The following is a 23248-nucleotide window of genomic DNA, read 5'->3' on the forward strand; positions in this document are numbered from 1 at the left end:
TCTCTGACAGGCAGGTATAGGGGGTAGGAAGGCCTCTCTGACAGGCAGGTATAGGGGGTAGGAAGGCAGGTATAGGGGGTAGGAAGGCAGGTATAGGGGGTAGGAAGGCCTCTCTGACAGGCAGGTATAGGGGGTAGGAAGGCAGGTATAGGGGGTAGGAAGGCAGGTATAGGGGGTAGGAAGGCAGGTATCGGGGGCAGAAGAGGAGAAATTGACCTCTGTTTCTATTTCCCCTGAAGAACAGTGTTTGCAGATTCTCAGTTCTCTGGGTTTCCATTCCTTCTTCTAAAAACCTTTTTCGATCTCTAGTTGATGGTCGCTGAGTCTGTACATTGTTAATGTGCGTTTCTGTTTTGTTTTTTTTACGCTTACTAGATATTGGGCTAGAGAATATTCTCTATTCAATAAGCGATAGCATTCTAATTTGTTGATTGATTTTGTTTCATTTTTACAATTGTCAATGTAAAAAGCTTTGTTTTCCTTGTCTATGGTTTTCAGTTGAGTTTTGGAGAGATGATGGAGGTCTTGGGTTTTGAGGGGGCAGGTTTCTCTGTTTCTCAGAGGGTCTGTCTCTGGGCAGAGGCTGTTACTGAGAAAGGCTCTGTGGTGATAGGAATCAGGATCAGCTTGAGAAGTGAAGCTGGAACTTAATTGACCTTTTGATCATGTGGAGAGAGAGAGGGACGTTCCCCAGCTCTGCTCTACATGCATGGTTTGGACAGTTTCTGTGGACCTTGAGGATTTCTTTACAGAATTGAAGATAATTTTTGTCTGTGGGTGTTTTGTCCCATGATGTGTGATGGGTGATAAGAGGGCCCCACACTTCACTTCCATACATAAGGATGGGTTGAATTACACTACTGAATAGTTTTAGCCACATTTTAATTGGAGGATTGAATTTATTTAGTGAACTAATTATGCTGTAGTAGGTCTTGCGTGCCTTATCTGTGAGGGAACTCATTGCTTTGTCAAAGCTGCCGGATGCACTGATGATTATACCTAAATAATTGTATTCCATTGTATGCTGAAGTGTGGTTCCTCTTATGGTGAAAATGTATTTGGATTCCTGTGACCTGGCCTTTTTCTGAAATACCATGATCTTAGTTTAGTCAAGGTTGATGTCCAACGCCCAGTTTTTACAGAAGGTCTCCAGCAAAGAGAGGTTCTGCTGGAGGCCATGTTATGTTATGTTATGTTATTTTTTATTTATAATTCGCCGCCCAACCAACTGTTACATCAGCCCAGGGCGCATGTTCTGTTGGGGACAGTATAACCAGGTCATCTGCATACATGAGGAATTCAATTTCTTTGCCTTGTAGATCTAATCCAGGGCTTTGTGATTGTTCGAGAATAGTGGCCAATTTGTTGATATAAATGTTCAAGAGGGTAGGAGACAGGTTGATCTAAATGTTCAAGAGGGTAGGAGATAGGTTGCACCCCTGATGCACCCCTCTTCCTTGTTGGAAGAACTCTGTTCTTTTGTGTCCAACTTTAACACAACATTGGTTGTCATAATATTTTGATTTAATTAGGTCAAATATTTTACCACCAATTCCACATTGAATGAGTTGGAAATCCATTATGCCAAATTGTATCAAAAGCCTTTTTTTAGATCTACAAAACATGCAAACATCTTCCCTTTGTGTTTTTTGTGAACATGTTTTTGGATGAGAGTATGCAGAGTGAAGATGTGGTCTGTTTGATGGTTGGCTAAAAAGCAATCTGGCTTTTAGACAGGACACAGTGATCAGTGAGATATGTAATTAATCTGGAGTTAAGTATGCTACCGAAGAGTTTGCTCAGGTTGCTGTTAACACAGATGCCTCTGTAATTGCTGGGGTTGTACTTGTCTCAATTTTTAAATATGGGAGAAATAAGACCCTTTATTCCATATAGTGGGGTAATATCCTGCTGCCAGCACCAGGTTGAAATGTTTAGTATAGCAAGTTGTAGCTTAAAGTCCAGGTTAACCCAGTTCAAATTTTTGTCATGAGCTTCACACACCACAGGAAAACATGTCATTAACCGCCCAGCCAAATCTGAGTGATTAAAAATGTCGCTAAGTATATAAAATAAGGCTTCAAAATCGGTTACAAATCAGCAGCATTCTCTGGTCTGAGACTGTGGGGGCGTGTCTGCTGAAGGCACCGAAGCCACACCCAATTGCGTGGGGAGGGGGTGTGGAGGGAAGAACCTGTCAAATAGTACAGTTCTCTGGTCTGCATATTGTCACACTGGCACGCCGTCTCTTTTGTGGTAGGAAGGCACAGCTTTGTGAAAACAGAGAGGAGTTGAAATTACACTTGTCTAATGAGTCAAACACACAGATGCTTCCTCCTAACCTACCTCCTGACAAACAACACAGGTAAAACTGTAGCTACTCTATACCAACGCGCCAGTGTTACTGCCCTTAGATGTAAAATACAAAAACATGCAACGAGGAATGTATGAGTCTGTCCCTATTTTCTCCCTGCCACCTCCGGACCCATTCCTATCCCTCCCAGGCGATCCTGTCGTCCCTTGGGATCAATGGAAAAAGTTGTTTAAAATGTACCTTTTAGTCACTGGCTTGATCAGCGCTGATAGCGCAAAGAAGAGTACACTACCGGAGTTGATAATCGGGACAGACTCATCCACTCTCGTTGGCAATGTTGTGTGTGAGAATAACGAGCACTCGGCTTCAACTTTCCCTCTCATATCCAACAGAACTGGAATGTTCAGCCAGTAGCCGCCGAGCACCGCTTCACTGGGAGAGGGTGCGTCTTTCTCCAGCTGCAGCTGGTCTACCTAACCATCCCCCTCGCTCCTGCCTCCCGGTCTCCCGCTGGAGAAATATACTGTAACCATTACCGGTGAACCCATACGCACATCAGGTGCCACAAATATGGCAGGCAGTTTCTGTATAGTTAACGCTTATAGTCATAATATATCATCCGTAACGTTATTTGGTGGGTGGTCGCCTGGTCGGTGCTGCTAGCTATGTTAGCTAGACTAAGGTTATATACACACTCCCATCTGCAACAAGCTACATAGCTAATGTTAGCTATAATTCCTCCTAAGATTACATATAATTCATCATAGCTGACATTACCACATAAATGTCAAGACACATTTTGTAGATTAACGTAGCAGTGTATTTTCCTATTGCTTACGTTACCTAGCTAACGTTATAACGTTAATTAGCTATAAGCACACAAGGCAGCGGTGTCGGCACCAAAGGTTGATGCGACAGGAGGAGAATGGAGGCCGGGGAGGGAGATGGTTGGCTCCGCCGAATTCACCAGGACCAGTCGTGAGTCCGTGAAACCCAAAAGCCTAATATTAGAATTGCAGAAGCTTTCGGGAGTGAAATGTTTGCTGCAGAGGCGGGCGCGAGCGGTGACAGACTCTGTAACACCATGGCTCTTCAAAAATGCTAACCATTTGCTTCTCATTTCAGCTTTACTCGGGAGTGAAAGAAGGAGACCTTATCATCCCATTCCTGCTGGCATCCAGGAAGGATGCATTTTCGTTTAGTTTTATGCATAGGCATTGCTAACTAAGATAAACTAGCTAATTCTAGACTCAAGATTGAGCAGGAGAACCGAAGATTCAAATCCGTTCTAGCTTTATATAGTGTTAGGGCGGGGATATGCTAAGAACACCGCTGTACGTCATCCGGTACCGTTTTAAGCCCGCCCAGAAAATCCAGAAATCAAAACTGGTCAAAAACACAAAACTGGTCTAACTTCACAATTCAGTACTACGCATGGTTCATCCCATTTTTACATGTTATCAGCAATGCATCACTAACACATAGAATGTGTTTTCAAGCAAATCTCTGATTTTGGTTAACTGGGACTTTAAGGTTACTGTGTTTCAGCATCTCTGGGCTAATGCTGTCTATACCGCAGGCTTTTCCATTTTTAGGGTTTTTAGTTTGTGCTGTAGTTCTGTTGTGGTGATGGGGTAGTCAATGGCACATTGGTTGTCTTTCACTGCCCTTTCTAGTTCTTTTAATTTATCTAAAGTCAAAACTTGGCTGGGATTTAGACCATGACATTCTGGATTTTTATAAAGACCATCAAAATAATCTTTCCAGATATTGCCATTTTTAATTGGGTTGGTGTCTGCATGTGGGTTTCTGTTGATGTTTTTCCATAATTTCCAGAAGTTGTTTTCATTGATAGCTTTTTCAATGTTGTTGAGTTCTCCTTCCATATAACCCATGTTTTTCATATGGAGGAGTCCTGCTGGCTCATTTGGGTTCCTGTGGTTTCTGTTTGACAGTTTTCTCAGGTTTTGTTGGATACAGAACATTCTGTCTTTTTGTTTCATGCTGAATTTTTTAATTTGTGATATTTTTAATTTAGATTTGTTTGCCAATTGGATAAATATACTATTTAAGTGCTGTGTGGCTAAGTTAATGTTTTCCCCATCAGGCTGATACTGGGTGCTCAGAAAGGTATCCAGCATGTTGAGGGTTAGGGTTAGGGTTAGGGTTAGGGTTAGGGTTAGGGTTAGGGTTAGGGTTAGCACAGTCTAGTGCAGCGGTTTAGGCAGCAGTGCTCTCTTCTGTCCATTTGTATTTTCTCGGCAGAGGAAACAGCCTTGGCTCTGGATTTGGATTTACAATGGGTGACAATTACTTTTTCAGAAATAAGGTTATTTGGCTATGGTCCGACAAGGGCAGTTGTGGTGATACTATGAAGGCATTTAGATATTGTGATTCAATATCAGTAATGGAATAATCTACAACACCACTACCTAGTACACCAGTATGTGAGTCTTCCCAGATAGTCTCCTCTGATTCTGCCATTAGCAATGTACAGACCCAGGCCTTTACACATCTGTAGTACCTGTTTGCCAGTTTTGTTTACCACAGTGTCATAGCTTTGCTTTGAGCTCTGTCACAACATGGAACACTGACGAGCTCTGTCACAACATGGAACACTGACGAGCTCGGTCACAAGTCCGAGTAATGTGAGAGCAATGTTAGAGCAATGTTAGAGTAATGTTAGAGTAATGTTAGAGCAATGTTAGAGTAATGTTAGAGCAATGTTAGAGCAATGTTAGAGTAATGTTAGAGCAATGTTAGAGCAATGTTAGAGCAATGTTAGAGCAATGTTAGAGCAATGTTAGAGCAATGTTAGAGTAATGTTAGAGCAATGTTAGAGCAATGTTAGAGCAATGTTAGAGCAATGTTAGAGCAATGTTAGAGTAATGTTAGAGCAATGTTAGAGCAATGTTAGAGCAATGTTAGAGCAATGTTAGAGCAATGTTAGAGCAATGTTAGAGCAATGTTAGAGGCCATGTGGGACTAAGAAGAGGCATCTTTGCAAAAAAGCATGGGAGGCAGGATATGTTGTTTCAGAATGTGTGGTCATTGAATATGTGGTCCAATGCTGCCCCCTGCTTGTGGTTCCAGGGCGGTACAGCACGGAGAGCGATGTGTGGAGCTTTGGTGTGCTCTTGTGGGAGACCTTCTCCAGGGGGTTGATCCCCTACACCCACATGACCAACCAGCAGACCAGGGACGGCGTGGAGAGAGGTAGCTAGAGCGCTGTGCTTGGGAAATGATTGTCACTATTTTGTACTTGCCCTGCTGTCTTCGAGATTCAAGAGTTGTATTGTCATTTGATAGGGTGAGTATAGTTCTTTATTAACCTTTTTTCAACTAGTTGTATATTTAACCTTTTTTCAACCAGTCAGGTTAGTTAAGAACAGATTCTTATTTACAATGATGGCCTGGTACGACAGTGTAAACCATCTTAAAGTCCACCCTTGTAAGAGAGGTTTTAAACCCAGGGCCTTGCCTGGTTTTAAAAGTTGATTGAAATATAAATGTCAGCAGTTACAGTAGATTCTCTTCTGCTGGGGTCTAAAAGGGGGATGTGACCAAAGTACCTGCAGGCCGCTAGCCTGTGTCCACACCTTCCAACCCCCACACCCCACCCAAGTCCACACCTTCCAATCCACACACTCCACCCAAGTCCACACCTTCCACTCCACACACTCCACCCAAGTCCACACCTTCCAATCCACACACTCCACCCAAGTCGACTGATTCAGTCAACCCAGTGCGAATCAGAACGCTTTGTCCTGCTGCTTCTCTTTGGAAACCAGACTGGCCTCACTCGCTCTACTCAACTACCAGGAACAGTCAGCAATATTTAGAAAATACAACCAATCCAAAAAATAGGTCTGACAGGCAGGTAGGCCATGAAACATGCCCTGCTCTCCCTTTAAATTGGGACGGAACTGCGCTTTGCTTTGGAGTATCCCTTTCATTTTGTCTTTATTTCCCAGGTTACCGGATGCCCGCCCCTAGCCGTTGTCCTCCTGACGTGTACGGCGTGATGAGCGAGTGCTGGCAGTATGACCCGCGGAACCGCCCGTCTTTCAGCACACTCAAAGCCCGACTCAGCGCCTTGTGCCTCACAGAGTCCTGACTCAAATAACTTCGTTGATTTACATAGTTTTTACTCATTATTGTGGACATAAATGCTTTTTTTTTTTTTTTTTTTTTTTATCAGGGGTTTCCACCCCCCCCCCCCCCCACACACACACACACACAAGCTTTGACACAGTTTCATTCTGTATACTTTACTCAAATGTAAAAAAAAAGAAGAAGTTTTTTCTATACACACTTTTTATAGTTAATTGGGGAGCTCTCCCACAACTCTGCATATCAGGTGACCCTATGTACCGTAGCTCCTTCGGGCCACTAGAGGGCTCTGCTTTGAGGAAATGAGCCCCATTGTGCCGGTCCATTGTCCACTCCTCAAAACAGGATTTTAAATGGAAATGTACTGGAGGTAATTACAGTGCATCCGGAAAGTACTCACACCCCTCTACTTTCCACATTTTGTTATGTTACAGCCTTATTCCAAAATTGATTAAATTCATTTTTTACTCATCAATCTACACATAATACCCCATAGTGACAGTGAATATGTTTTTTTTTTTTTTTTTTTGAGGTTTTTGCAAATGTATTAAAAACAAAAAACTGAAATATCACATGTACATACTGTAGGTATTCACAACTTTTACTACTGTACTGTATTTTGTTGAGACACCTTTGGCAGTGATTAGATTAGGGACTAGTTGATTGGAATCCATCTTGTTCAACAAGAGTCAGAGGTCGGCACAGAGTCGGGTGCTTGCGTGATGTACAAAGCTTCGTTCGAATAATCACATGGTTTTTGCCAAACTGATGCAAGCATCAATACATTTGTATCGACGCACATTGCCATGTTGTGACTACTGCGTCGATCGTGACATTACTGGCCAAAAGGCAACTAAAGGACTCTCAGACCGTGAGAAACAAGATTCTCTGGTCTGAGGAAACCAAGATTGAACTCTTTGGCCTGAATGCCAAACGTCATGTCTGGAGGAAACCAGGAACCACTCAGCACCTGGCTAATACCATCCCTACGGTGAAGCATGGTGGTGGCAGCATCATGCTGTGGAGATGCTTTTCAGCAGTGGGAACTGGAAGACTAGTCCGGATAGAGGGAAAGATAAATGGAAAGATAAGTATAGAGAGATTGTTGATGAAAACCTGCTCCAGAGCGCTCAGGACCTCAGATTGGGGCGAAGGTTTACCTTCCAACAGGACAATGACTCTAAGGCTAAAGCACACAGTCAAGATAACAAAGGAATGGCTTCAGGACAAGTCTGAATGTTCTTGAGTGGCCCAGCCAGAGCCCAGACCCGATTGAACATCTCTGGAAAGACCTGAAAATATCTGTGCAGCGACGCTCCCCATCTAACCTGACAGAGCTTGAGAGGATCTGCAGAGAAGAATGGGAGAAATACCCCAAATACAGGTGCGACATGCTTGCAGTGTATACCCAAGAAGACATGAAGACAACCGGACAATGACTCTAAGGCTTAAGCACACAGTCAAGATAACAAAGGAGTGGCTTCAGGACAAGTCTGAATGTCCTTGAGTGATCCAAACAGAGCCCAGACTTGAACCTGATTGAACATCTCTGGAAAGATCTGAAAATAACTGTGCAGCGACGCTCCCCATCCAACCTGATAGAGCTTGAGAGGATCTGCAGAGAAGAATGGGAGAAATACCCCAAATACAGGTGAGACATGCTTGTAGTTCATACCCAAGAAGACATGAGGCTGTAATCACTGCCAAAGGTGCCTCAACAAACTACTAAGTAAGAGATACAAGACATACAAGATCTGTTTATTAGCCAGGTACTGTATATGGTTTACACATATTTTTGACTAAGGTTAAGGCGTATGCTGTTGCAGACTGAAGGACAGGACAGTGCAAAGACATCACAGTGCAAAACAGTACAAAAGACAGTACAAATACAAAATACCAAAAACTGTATAGGTATGAATACTTGTATACATGTGATATTTCATTTTTTCATGATTTTAATACATTTGCAAAAATGTCAAAAAACATTTTTCACTTTGTCATTGTAGGGTATTGTGTGTAGATTGATGAGAAAAAAATAATTTAATCCATTTTGGAATAAGGCTTTAACATAACTAAATGTGGAAAAAGTGAATGGGTGTGAGTACTTTCTGGATGCACTGTACATTTCTGTCATAGCATTTACATATACAAACATACTGTCCTGTATTGTTTATCTTGTTATTGTTTATTTATTTGTTTGTTTGTTTGTTTGTTTCTTTTAAAGTAAGTGCTAATTTTAAATGTATTTTGGGACTGACTGTATTGTTTGAAAGATGAACAATACATTTTGTAAAGTTTTATGAAAGTCTTAAAATATGAAATATGATGTGTCTTTGAAACTGCTCATTTCATTGTGCAGTCTTGTGCGTTCTTGTTATTGTCATTCAAGTTCAAAATCGGTCATAGCCCATTATGAAATCTTTCACCAAAAGGTTCACCAACCAGACCAACCAGGAATCCCTGAGCCCTAGGGGCAATATTTGTGCTTTTCAGTCACAAGACGGGCTGCTCATCACATGCTTACACACGCACACACACACACACACACACACACACACACACACACACACACACACACACACACACACACACACACACACACACACACACACACACACACAGACACACCCTCTGCACAGGACCATATTATGCACTTGACACATGGAGTGTGGGGTCCGACACTGTCTGTGCCAGCAGGTGCCAGGTGTGACGGATCAGACATGTGACAGTGACTCCTCTGGCGACCTGTCTGGTATGAGAGGGAGGGAGGGGTCAGAATGAGTTCAGAGTGAAGAGTGAAGCTGAACAGTGTGTGTGTGTATGTGTGTGTGTGTGTGTGTGTGTGTGATTATTGCCAAACTCCACATCTCTGTGTGACCCCTACTGCGGCTGCAAAGGTCCAGTAAGAAGCGCATACACTGCACATGGCTTGAGAAAGCTAAGGTGAGAGATGAGTTCCATCGCTCCCTAGCTGAGAAGCTGAGGGAGATAGAACCAAGGCTGAGTTCAAAGACCAGAAATGGGCTTCAATAAGCTCCACACTCAGCCCTATCAGGCAGCAGTGGCAGTTAGCTCGCAGGAAAGTTCAAAAGACCATGCAGACCCTGTGGACAAGGAAGGCTCAAGAGATACAGATGTATGCAGATAAAAACAACATTCACAACTTCTACAATCCTGTAGAAGCTAAGATCTGTCATGTGGCACTACTTGGGATGCTATAAGCCAGCCCCAGAGGCAGTGGTGACAGGAAGTATGGTGTCTGAGGAGGCATCGATTTGTTTGGTATTTTATTTAAATAATAATGCTCTCTAGCAGTGTAGACCGCCCCCTAGAGGGGGATAACTGTCAGAACACAGCAGCAGAGAAGCTTAGGCTGGAGAAAGCGTAATTAGTGAGAAATCAGAAAGAGCCAAAGCAACAGTATTTACATGAGTCTCTATTCTATAGAATTTGGATTCCTGTACAAAAGTCTAAAATCCACCACTTTGAAGATCTTGCATAACTAACTTACATAACTTCTGCATGAAGATCTTACATAACTCTCTTACATAATTGGTACTGATTGGTGGTCCCACTCACCTGCCCAGTGCCAAAACACATCATCCTAAACGACTGTTTAGGGAATTGATCTTGTACCGTTAGTTCAGAGGAAGTGGCGGAAATTTACTTGTTACATATTTGCAACCAAATGGCGTGACAGTCTAGTGATACAGATTTCAGTCTCTCTGGAAATCCTCAACACTTCCCTGAAAACCAGCTGGCCAGTCAAGCATGTTCAGTCACTTTCTGTCACCTGATCGTCCCGTGATGAGGCCTTGCTTCACTCCTCTGTGCTCTGTTCTCTACAGAACTCATCTGGTGTTGCAATGCTCATTTCCAAAGAGATGGGAGACAACATCAATGTCAATGGTTTTTGAGGACATACTGTTTTGAGACTTCGTAAATCTAGACCACTGTTTGGACGATTCTGCTTCAAACCCTTTATACAGATGCTTTGTCTTGTGTCCAAGTTTTTCCATGGGTACATATTTTGCCCAAAGGACTGGGAATGCATTAGACTGCATGGACACAAAGTTCAACCTGCCACTGTCATCATCAGATGATCTCTCCTTTAAACAATACCAGTTACCTGTTGATTAACACATGAAACCACTTCTCTTGTCTTTTTAGACAGCTACTAAACAGATAAACACATAGAAACCTCAGGAGGCTGTGACGGCCGTGTTTGTGTCAGTACTGCAGCGTGTCTGTCACATGCTGGGCCGCGTGAACGGTATGAAGAGTATCTGTCCAGGAGATCACAGTTACCTGGCAGCAGGTTATCTTCAGAGCCAGGTGAGCCGCCGCCCCCACACACACTGGAGCAGCTCGCATTCCTCTACCCCATCACATAGTCTATTCTACTAGGCTGTACTCTACTGGGCTGTACTCCACTCGGCTGTACTCTACTGTACTCTACTATACTCTACTGGGCTGTAATTTACTGTACTCTACTAGTCTGTAATTTACTGTATTCTACTGGGCTGTACTTTACTGTACTCTACTGGGCTGTACTGTTCTAGTATTTTACTGGGCTGTAATCTACTGGGCTGTACTCTACTGGGTTGTACTTTACTGTACTCTACTGTACTTTACTGTACTCTACTGTACTCTACTGCTCTATACTTTATTGTACTCTACTGGGCTGGCCAAGTGTCTCAGAACCCTGGCTAATGTCATCTGGCTGTTCACAATGATTTGTTTACAATGTGTTTTAACTAAGTTGATCTATAAACAGTCTCTCAGTAGCCTACGGGCACTGGAAGACACCGGTGCTGCTGTTTGTACACCACAGCTGCTTTCCTCTTCATTCGCTGTACTTCTGTGCTGCTCATGCTGTAATGGTTGTCTGAGGTTATTTGAAGATTCAGATTTTTTAAATCAGTCCTGCACTCTTGATATAAAATAATTGGTCACACTTTACAATAAGGGTCACAAAAAACATTAGTTAACTGTTAACTAATGCTTATTTAGGGTTAGGTTAGGTTAATAATGTTAATGAATACCTTAGGTAAGGTTAGGGTTAGGGTTGGGGTTAGGTGAGTTAACCTTAGTTAACATAAATAACATTAGTAAATGGTTAATAGAGACATTAGTTAACTGTTACTTAATGCTTAATAATGCATTAACTAATGCTTATTAATGTACCCTTATTGTAAAGTGTTACCAAATAATTTATATTTACTCCAGATGCAGCCTAACATCAGGGTCGGAGTGAAAGGGTTGTTTGGTTTCTTCGTAAACCCTTAAGTCCTCCTGCTAATAGCAATAAATTGGGCGGCTACATACATACATCCTTGAGAGATAAGCTGCTACTGTTGTCCTATATTTGGCAGAGAAAAGGGAGAGAAAGCGAGACTCAGACATACTCTGAATAGCTGTGGTTTGCCCCGCCTGCGGTTTGATTGATAGTCCTGTTTGCCAACTCATGCAGCAGCAATCAAGGAATGTTTGGTCCAGTACAACACAGCTGAAGACTAGAATGTCATCCTTTAGATAAAAATCAGTGGCGTCCATGTTGTCCCTCGATAGTCACATGCTGAACACAAAGTGTTCAGATTCTTCTCCTGATTACCTTTGTTTTATTGTAAATCACACGATTTATGCCACGCGCTCACCTGTAGATATGGCACCAACCTCACACTGATGATCTGAGGCCATGTTTATGCAACTAAACATGCACAGATGAAGCTGAAAATGAGCTTTTGGTGGTCTATGGTTGCCTATATAGTTTTGGGGTTTGAATGTTCGCAGGAAAAAGGGAAGAAACTTGTCTTGTCCCATGCATGGTCGATGAGGGAACCCTCTCTAGATGGTTGATAGGGAACCCCTCAATATATCATAGACAGTCTCTGAATGCAAAATGTCAGCTTTATACTGTATGTATAGCCTGCAATATTTAGTTGTACAAACACAGCCTCAAATCATCAAGGCTCAAACCTAAAAAAAAAGTCCAGGCGATGAGGATGCAATCGCCTCAGGGGGTGAGGTGGCTTGTCAGGATAGGGGCTTAGCAAGTTCAGCAGGTATTGCTCGTTTTGGGGTTGGTGTTTAAAATTCAAACTCCACAAATGCTCATGAAACATAATCTATGTATCACAAAATGTACAGTAGCCATCTGAAGTCAGGCTGAAGGTAGTTAGCGAACACGCTGAGCCTAGCTATTATATAATTATGTTTATCTATTCTAGCCAAACATTTAAGGTACCTAAAATGGGGCCTTTTGACCCACATCAACCCAGTCATTCCCCTCTGGGATAAATTTTGCATTTTAATTCATTACTAAAAATAAAAAATGAAAAGATTTATAAAACAAATGGATTACCTTGCATGTAATCCCCCAAATAATTAATACAGCAGAGAACTTCATAAAAATACACATACAGTATGTTTGTTTTCCAATTAAAATTAACGTTCAGTTCACCTCAAAATCGTTTTGCTGAATAACTCCCTCATCTGGCATGTGACAGATTAAATGTTTAGGTGTGTGAAACAGGTGCCATCTCAGAAATGTCTTCTGATGAAAATTAGCATCACCTAGTATTCAAGGGAGGAAGTATGGGGGGGGGGGGGACTTGGGCTCCTCTAATCAATCAATCTATCAATCTATCAATCTATCTATCTATCTATCTATCAATCTATCTATCTATCTATCTATCTATCTATCTATCTATCTATCTATCTATCTATCTATCTATCTATCTATCTATCTATCTATCTATCTATCTATCTATCTATCTATCTATCTATCTATCTATCTATCTATCTATCTATCTATCTATCTATCTATCTATCTATCTATCTATCTATCAGCACATGGAGATATGGCCGCTTCAATCCCCACCATTGACAATGGATGGGGGGAATGTTTTGCTCCTGAGCCTACACTCCACCCGCACACCCCAGTCCAGACCCCATGTCTCTAGCGCACCCACACGCGGGGCTGTCTTCGCTCAAAGTTTGGTTGTAATTTGTGGATCCTCCCTGTGATTCGGATTGGCACCGAAATGTCATGGGTTCAAACTTGGCCCATTCTGCACACATCCACGAGTTTGATGAAAATCAGTTTGGTAGTTTTTGCGTAGTCCTGCTAACGAACCAATGAACAAACCAATCCAACACACACCAAGAAAACATGACTGTCTGCCCTGCGCTGTTGCTGAGGCGGAGGTGATAAAGGAGGTGTACCATACATACATACAGAGATGAAGAAAAACAAATCAAAGAATGAGAAGAAAAAAATTCAAATGATTATAGGTCAATAGGTCACGACTTATGAACTAGAAATAAATGAGGGTTGGGAGGTGAAGTTGTGAATCATTAATGTGCTGGATGAGCGGTTACCAAGATCGATCGAATTTGGCGATAGATTTATGTAGGGTACAGTATATTTGACTTTCTCCAGCGTCCTCGACTGTCCTCCGTTCAGCCACCATGTGTAGGAGGACATGTGGCCCAGGGAGGATCTTGATAGCATTCTGGAATGTTCCTTGTTGAGAAGAAGAATGTTTTTTGGTTTGAGGCATACTGTACAAGCCCACGTGATGTGATGCAGGCCCAGGAAATGTCCTCAATGAGCTTCAGAGATAAGAAGGCAGAGCACAGACAGAGGACACCTGCAGGGGGGACACGGGGCTCTGGAGGCGTCTCAGTCATGTGTCAGGGAGGAGGGAGAGGTGAAGGGCAGGGCCCCAGACCTTGCCGGGGGCCACACCTTCCCACCACACCATATATAGCTGTGCCAGAGCTCAAGGTGACACACACACACACACACGTGAGCACAGCAGGACGAGCATCACCCAACGTAGCCCGAACCCGACCTGCACCATGGGAAACGTTGTCCAGGGTTTTAAGGACTATTTCTGCCGGGCAAAGAACACCAATGTGCGTGCGAGTCTGCCGGCAGTCTGCATCGTCTGGCAGACCGCCATGATCATCCTCTTCGGTGTCTTCATCCGCTACAACGAGGAGGCGGACGCACACTGGGCAGAATTCAGAAAGGAACACAACATCACCAGCGACATTGAAAATGACTTCTACTTCCGATATCCCAGTAAGTACCTTTGATTACACTGCCTGGAGCGTGTTACTAATGTGCGGTTTCCAGTACATGCATGATTCACTGTTGAACCGGCCCCGTTACAATGACATGGAGTAGAAAGCCAAGTGTCAAGTGTAGTTAAGACAAGTGTGATGCAATTTGTGCAAAAGAGTTGTCAGAACAATCTGACTGATGTTGATTGGGACCGTGGTCGTTTGCAAGCAGCCATCCAGTCCCTGAAGGCTGTCTGGACAGTCCTGGAAAGCTGTCGTTGACAACATCGTCCCCAACAAAGGACTATGTGAGGAGAAGCAAGGTCCTGTTACAGTGACCCTGGGTCTTTAGGACTCATTGAGCCGTTTCACTTATGCAGTGTTAATATCTGACAGGGATTCTCTGCCACTATAGCTCTCGCTCTGCTTTGTAACCCAGATTAATTTCTCTCTCTCTCTCTCTCTCTCTCTCTCTCTCTCTCTCTCTCTCTCCAGGTTTCCAGGACGTCCATGTGATGATCTTTGTGGGATTTGGTTTCCTCATGACCTTCCTGAAGCGCTACAGCTTCGGAGCGGTCGGCTTCAACTTCCTGATAGCGTCGTTCGGCCTCCAGTGGGCTCTGCTCATGCAGGGCTGGTTTCACCATCTCGACCACACTACTGGGAAGATCTACATCGGTGTCGAAAGGTAGGTGAGCACAACCACTCCGCAGGATCCTCCTTGGCTCGCTTCAAAAAGAGACGCAGATCTCAACACGACTTCCCTGGTGGTTAGATAAAGGTTAAATAAAATTGGATTTGATTTATTTCAGAAGCCAATTAATTTGTGTAATTAGTGTAAGCATTTACAGTGGGATGAGTGCTACTGAGACGGAGGAGCGGTTCACATGGGCGTGGTCCTCATCTGAATGCAGGCTTTAGAAGAGGGTGGATTAAAGATCTCGTCCTACTAGTCTGACTACCACGCATGGATGACTCTCATAGGCTTCATCCATCGCTTCCAACCACACCCCTTCCCCTCCTCTCCTCTGCTCTCCACTCCTCTCGCACGCACCCTTCTTCCTCCTCCACTCACTCCTCTTTTTCTCTCTCCTCTACCACATCCCTTCTCTCACACTCCTCCTCTCCTCCACCTCCTCCTCTGCTCTCTCCCCCCTTCTCTTCACCCACCCGTCCTCTTCTCTCCTACCCCTCCTCCTTTCCACTCCTCCTCCTCTCTTCTACTCCTCCTCCTCCCTTCCTCCTCTCCTCCTCCTCAGCCTGATCAACGCTGACTTCTGCGTGGCTGGATGCCTCATAGCGTACGGGGCGGTCCTGGGGAAAGTGAGCCCGGTCCAGCTGATGGTCATGACCCTGTTCGGGATCACTCTGTTCGCGGTGGAGGAGTACATCATCCTCACTCTGATTCACGTGAGTCCTTACTTTCAAAAAAAATCAAGCTTGAGATCAATTTCATGATTAATTGATTTGAACTCATCTAAATCAGCTGAGAGGGTCGACATGTCCCAGCGTGTTCCCCCCCAGATAGCAAGCGGATGTGTAATGATTCTGGGCCATATATGGGCCGGAACTAAGCCACAAGGGCCAGATCTGGCCTGTATATGGCCCAGATCCGCTTGCTATCTGGGCCGTGTGCCTGCATTCATATACTGAATATGATGTCCTGTTATCAGGCTGTGTCTGGGTGCTCAGCTGCTCATAGTAACGGATGGATGATGGTCTTCACAGGCTAGGGATGCTGGTGGCTCCATGGTGATCCACACCTTCGGGGGGTATTATGGGCTGGCCATCTCCTGGGTTCTCTACCGACCCAACTTACACCAGAGCAAACGCCTCAACGGCTCGGTGTACCACTCCGACGTGTTCGCCATGATCGGTGAGTCAATAGACGTGTTCAGTACACTGCATGCTTCACAACGTCAACAAAAACAGGCATCTCAAGTGAAGCGTTTTAAAACAGTGTGTCTGTCCAGATTAGAATCTGACAGTTTAGATTTGAACGTGACAGTTTACTTATCAGTTTGTTGGGTGTGTAGTGATTCAGCCTGAGATGCTCTCTGTAGAATGGTGTGTGTGTGTGTTCCAGTTCCAGTTCTTGGTCCTGCCCCTCTCCACTGTTACCTATCAGTTCTATGTTCCTGACTAAACAACATAAATATAAAATGTGAATAATATAATAAAATATATTAACCTAAAAAAAAAAACTAAAAATAAAGCTTTATGAATTTACAGTTGAATAATATAATATTAACCTGAACCAAAAAAATTAAATAAACTTAAGTCTAAATCTAAACCTAAATTAAAGCTGCTTCGCAGCGATGAGGCGGGGCCAGGCAATTTCCGACAAGTTTAGGAGCAATAAGCGAGCGAATAGGAGGACAACAAGAAAGTTGACATTCCAATGTTAATTTTGTACATTCATATCGTATCATAAAACATTTGTAAAACATTTTGATGCATTGTAAGCTCGATTTTGATAATTCAACAATCTGGTCAATGAGTTTGTGAATTACAGTCTGAACATCCAGTGGAGCAAGTTGTGTGGTGTTAATTGATTGAAAAATGTGGGATGAGATATGTTTATTAATTTTTACAGGTTTTGTCTGCTTTTCTTCATAATTGACCATTAACTTCAGCAGCTGTGTACTCAGTCAGTTGCCAATCAATCGATTTAGTCATTGTAATCCTCGGCGGGGGCTGGGTAGGGTTGCCAACAGCGATGTCTCCGGAGCTTGCGTTGGATTGTGGGTAATGTAGTTTTCTCTGTATGTAGTGTTGGTTTCAGAGGACAGAATTAAACATATTTTTAAAAATTCAATTTTTGAGATAAAATTCTGAAATAAATCACACTACATCTTAGATATGTGGCCAATGTTGTCACTTTTTATGAGGATGATCAGACATTGATTTGGCGAGAATTAATAGGAACTGTATACAGAACTGTTTACAGTAAAACCTTTTGATGTGCTGTGGGCTCAATTGTTCATATTTCAATAATCTGTGAGGATCGTTTGGTACGGACCGTCTGAAGATACAGTATATCAATTTTGGTGTCAATTGAACAAAAGATGTGGGAGGAGATAGGTTTGATAGGTTTTACAGTTTATGAAAAAATCAGAGTGATGGACTTCAAAATTCCTGCAAGGTCAGAGTGTATGAAAGTTTTGTCTCACTTGGTACTACATTCATGTGGTTGTTTTACAGTGATGGCACCTATGGCTGATTTGTTATGATTTTTTAAAGTTTTAAACTTTAGACTGTTGCTGTAGCGCCACCTTCAGCTTTATTGACCTACAATGCAGATTGAGGACTTTGGGTATAGTACTGGAGCTATGTGCAAATGTTGGTGATTTTTTGTCCACAGGAAGTTAGACTTCAGTGGAAGATGGAGAATAATAATAATAAGTAAAACATTTTGATGCATTGTAAGCTCAATTTTGATAATTCAATAATCTGGTCAATGAGTTTGTGAATGACAGTTTGAAGATCCAGTGTAGCAACTTTAGTGTTAATTGATTGAAAAATGTGGGTTACAGGTTTTGTTAGCTTTTTTTTCATAATTGAACATTAACTTCAGCAGCTGTGTACTCAGTCAGTTGCCAATCAATCGATTTAGTCATTGTAATCCTCGGCGGGGGTTGGGTAGGGTTGCCAACAGCGATGTCTCCGATTCGTGGAGCTTGCGTTGGATTGTGGGTAACGTAGTTTTCTCTGTATGAAGTGTTGGTTTCAGAGGACAGAATTAAACATATTTTTAAAAATTCAATTTTTGAGATAAAATTCTGAAAAAAATCATACTACATCTTGGATTTGTGGCCAATGTTGTCACTTTTTATGAGGATGATCAGACATTGATTTGGCGAGAATTAATAGGAACTGTATACAAAACTGTTAACAGTGAAACTCTTTGATGTGCTGTGGGCTCAATTTTTTATATTTCAAAAATCTGTGAGGATCCTTTGGTAAGGACAGTCTGTAGATACAGTATATTCATTTTGGTGTCAATTGAACAAAAAATGTGGGAGGAGATATGTTTGATAGGTTTTACAGTTTATGAAGAAATCAGAGTGATGGACTTCAAAATTCCTGCAAGGTCAAAGTGTATGAAGGTTTTGTCTCACTTGGGACTACATTCACGTGGTGGTTTTACAGTGATAGCACCTATGGCTGATTTGTTATGATTTTTTTAAGTTTTAAACTTTAGACTGTTGCTGTAGCGCCACCTTCAGGTTTATTGACCTACAATGCAGGTTGAGGACTTTGGATATAGTACTGGAGCTATGTGCAAATTTTGGTGATTTTTTGTCCATGGGAAGTTAGACTTCAGTGGAAGATGGAGAATAATAATAATTATAATAATAATAATAATAATAATATAGGCAAATACAATAGGGTTCCGGCAGCTACGCTGCCTGGCCCCTAAAAAAAATATATATATATATAGCCTACTAGAAAATTAATATATTACAGATAGTTGTGCACGTTCAGTGTAAATGTACAGGTGTTGGAGGGGGTGGGGGCGTGGGGGTTGTGGTAGGGTGGGTTAGTCCAACAGGGGGCTACAGGTGGTCTACTCTTGTGTTTCTGTGTGTGTGTGTGTGTGTGTGTGTGTTTGTATTGATCTCTGGTGTGTGCTGTGTCTCTCTCTAGGCACCCTGTTCCTGTGGATGTTCTGGCCCAGTTTCAACTCGGCCATCACTGACCATGGCGACGGGCAGCACAGGGCTGCAATCAACACGTACCTGGCGCTGGCCTCCTCCGTCCTGACCACCGTGGCCCTCTCCAGCCTCTCCCAGAAGACGGGCAAGCTGGACATGGTAACACCCCCCCCCAACACTAGCCCTGTGCTCACCTCACTTTCAACTTATACATGAACATGGAAACACATCCTGTCTTTAGTACAGTCAGTACAGACACGCTTCAGTTAACCCATGTCTCTGTCTCTCTTCACCTTTCTGTCTGACTGATGTGTGTGTATGTTTTCCACTTGCTACCTTACATAACAGGTGCATATTCAGAATGCCACTCTGGCAGGGGGCGTGGCCATGGGGACGGCGGCGGAGTTCATGATCCAGCCCTACGGCTCGCTGATCGTGGGATTCTGCTGTGGTATCCTCTCCACCTTCGGATACCTGTACATAACTGTGAGTCCCCTTCCACACACACACACGCACACACACACACACACACACACACACACACACCCGCCCCCCCAACACTGAACCACCCCCCCTCACACACACCAGCCCCCCAACACTGACCACCCCCCCCCCCACACACACACACACACACACACACACACACACCAGCCCCCCAACACTGAACCACCCCCCCCCAAACACACACCCGCCCCCCAAAACTGACCCCCCCCCCCACACACACACAACCCAACACTGGAACACACCCCTAATTGTTCCGTAGTATATTGTGCCACGTTTGTGCGTTGTTTACATGAACTGCTGACCACCTGTTTAGACATGCTATCCATCACTGAGATTATCTTCCATTCCACGTGGTTTACACTAGTAATTAGAGGCTAGAGATGTAGGATTCCTAGAGTTCTGACAGATCTCAAGAACAGCACAGGGCTCACACCGTGACAGTTAAAAAGGTCTGTGTCACTGAGCTGGTGTCTCGTCCAATCACAGCCCTGGATGGAGAAGAGACTGAAGATCCAGGACACGTGTGGCGTCCACAACCTGCACGCCATGCCTGGGGTGATCGGGGGCGTGGTCGGAGCCATCACTGCTGCGGCCGCCAGCGAATCAGTGTACTCCAAGGAGGGGTGAGTCACTTACCTGCAACAGGCACTCGTAAAAACGCCCAAACCCTCGCCTTGATGTAGTCAGCCAACCAAAACTACATTGGCTCTTACAGTATGTAGTCAGCCAGCCTACAGGACTACAACCTCTCAGCTCTGTTAGTTGCGGAGCACCCCGCCCTCCAACTCTCTGTATGTCACATGATTATTATTATTATTATTATTATTATTATTATTATCTTTTTTTACAATGAATCTGTCATTACTTCAGGCTATTTTAAATCATAATGCACAGCTCCGTAATGGTCTGGGATTAACCTGTGGAGCTCGGCTATACCTCTTTTTTTCTTTCTCTATGGGTGTCCTCTGCAGGTTGATCAGCGTGTTTGACTTTGACGGGGACTTTGAAGGCCGATCCGTGTTGACCCAGGGTGGACATCAAGCGGCCGGGTTGTGTGTGGCCATTGTATTTGGGATAGGAGGCGGGGCCCTAGTTGGTGAGTTGGGACTGTGTGGCACTGTATTACTATGACACTGTTACTATGACACTGTGTTACTATGAGTTGCTATGACACTGTGTTATTATGGCAGTGTGTTACTATGACATTGTGTTATTACGAGGTGGAAGTTAACACAAGCTCTCCTTTTCACAGGAATGATCCTCAGGTTCCCTTTCTGGGGAGACCCAGCGGATGATAACTGCTACGATGATGAGGTGTACTGGGAGGTGAGAACTGATCTTGTAGCACCTCTGTTCACCACTAGGTGGTGCCATTGGCTCTTGCACTCTCACATTCCAGAGATGTAGTACGATTCACATTCAATCAGGCAAGAATATCTTAAAATCCTCAAAAGTGATTTTAGACAATAGGGATTGCAGAGATTAATCCATGAACTGTCAACTAAATGTTAAGAGTCATCAACTCTTGTCTGAGTGTGTGTCAGTGCTGGGTGTGTATGAGTGTGTGTAGTGTTGCTAACTGGGACATTTCTCCATCCAGGTGCCTGAGGAGGAAGAAAGCATCCCTCCCATCCTGGAATACAACAACCACATGATCCACAAGCAGCAAGAAATGTGAGTCTCTAACCCTAACCCTTAACCTGACCCCTGACCCTTAGTCAACCTGCCCCCGCTCTCTCCAACTTCACATTCACCTGCTTGATCTGTAGAATAAACATACAGTAGGTTGAATTACTTTAGTGACAACATTACAGTAGCATCATGCTATGATGTAACCATGTCTCTGTACATGGTTGTAATGTTAAAGGTGTGTTGACATCTAAATGGTCCCTGGAAGATGTGTGTCATTTAAACTCTGACCATGTGTTTGTTTTCCCTCACAGATCTGAATCCAACTTCTCAGTGGAGCAGAGCTAGTTCAGACCCAGCCTAACCCCACCCCTGCATCCCACTGAACCCTCAGCCTAACCCCACCCCTACACCCCACTGAACCCTCAGACCCAGCCTAACCCCACCCCTACACCCCACTGAACCCTCAGCCCCAGCCTAACCCCACCCCTACATCCCACTGAACCCTCAGCCCCAGCCTAACCCCACCCCTACATCCCACTGAACCCCCAGCCTAACCCCACCCCTACACCCCACTGAACCCTCAGACCCAGCCTAACCCCACCCCTACACCCCACTGAACCCTCAGCCCCAGCCTAACCCCACCCCTACATCCCACTGAACCCTCAGCCCCAGCCTAACCCCACCCCTACATCCCACTGAACCCCCAGCCTAACCCCACCCCTACACCCCACTGAACCCTCAGACCCAGCCTAACCCCACCCCTACACCCCACTGAACCCTCAGCCCCAGCCTAACCCCACCCCTACATCCCACTGAACCCTCAGCCCCAGCCTAACCCCACCCCTACATCCCACTGAACCCTCAGCCCCAGCCTAACCCCACCCCTACATCCCACTGAACCCCCAGCCTAACCCCACCCCTACATCCCACTGAACCCTCAGCCCCAGCCTAACCCCACCCCTACACCCCACTGAACCCTCAGCCCCAGCCTAACCCCACCCCTACATCCCACTGAACCCTCAGCCCCAGCCTAACCCCACCCCTACACCCCACTGAACCCTCAGACCCAGCCTAACCCCACCCCTACACCCCACTGAACCCTCAGCCCCAGCCTAACCCCACCCCTACATCCCACTGAACCCTCAGCCCCAGCCTAACCCCACCCCTACACCCCTCGAACCCTCAGACCCAGCCTAACCCCACCCCTACATCCCCCTGAACCCTCAGCCTGGCTACAGGCAGAATGGATGAACCCACTCAAAGATCAGCTCTTTTTTGATAATGTTTATTGTTACAGTTTTCTTTACTTATTTTTGTAAAATGTTTTATCGCTGTTTTTTAAGTAAAGTGTCTTGAAAGTACCTTGAAAAGCACTATACAGATAGATGAATTATTATTATTATTATTATTATTATTATTATTATAATTATTATAATTATTATTATTATTATTATTAGATAGATAGATAGATCTGTGAGATGTGTACAGTATAGAATAGAAAAGAAAGAAAAAATGTTTATACATGAATCCAGTCTGTATAAATAGATACTGTATGTCTAGGAGTACACATACATACATACATACATACATACATACATACATACATACATACATACATACATACATACATACATACAAACATAAATATAATATTATGATCTGGTTACCATGTTTCCCATCTCTTCATGTGTGACGGTGCTCTGTCTGTGCATGTAAATACATGACCACACCTTACTCTGAATTTAATTAAATTGTATTTTTAATTTTAATTTTTGCAATGTTATATTTCCATTTTCTATCTAATAGCTATTTGATTTTTTAAAATGTAATGTAATTCAATTGGTGCATATATGTAGAAATGGCAGTCACTTTAAGTTACAGAGATCAGTAGCACTCTAGCTCTGTGAGGAACGTTAACAAGAGGCTCAACACGATTGTCTCTCTTACAAGGTCT

At 43.7% G+C, this 23248-nt stretch overlaps 2 protein-coding genes across 2 annotated transcripts in view; both read left to right on the forward strand.

The window, feature by feature from the left end:
* Positions 1-6431, forward strand: part of fes (FES proto-oncogene, tyrosine kinase) — a gene marked incomplete at both ends in the record, with an annotated part of 30578 nt that extends 24147 nt beyond the window's left edge. The window contains 2 exons of the mRNA XM_084437487.1: positions 5408-5530; positions 6289-6431. Coding sequence (XP_084293613.1) covers positions 5408-5530; positions 6289-6431 — 266 coding nt within the window. The remainder of the gene's footprint in view (positions 1-5407; positions 5531-6288) is intronic.
* Positions 6432-14293: 7862 nt separating this feature from the next.
* On the forward strand, positions 14294-21639 carry rhcga (Rh family, C glycoprotein a; the record flags this gene model as incomplete). The annotated part of the gene is made up of 11 exons (XM_084436852.1): positions 14294-14519; positions 14996-15188; positions 15760-15910; positions 16229-16376; positions 19151-19317; positions 19507-19644; positions 20149-20285; positions 20634-20758; positions 20915-20988; positions 21263-21336; positions 21606-21639. 11 exons carry the CDS (start codon positions 14294-14296, stop codon positions 21637-21639), a joined length of 1467 nt encoding a protein of 488 aa, XP_084292978.1.
* Positions 21640-23248: the final 1609 nt, after the last annotated feature.

Source organism: Borostomias antarcticus, assembly GCF_949987555.1.
Source record: "Borostomias antarcticus genome assembly, chromosome: 4".
Lineage (NCBI taxonomy): Eukaryota > Metazoa > Chordata > Actinopteri > Stomiiformes > Stomiidae > Borostomias > Borostomias antarcticus.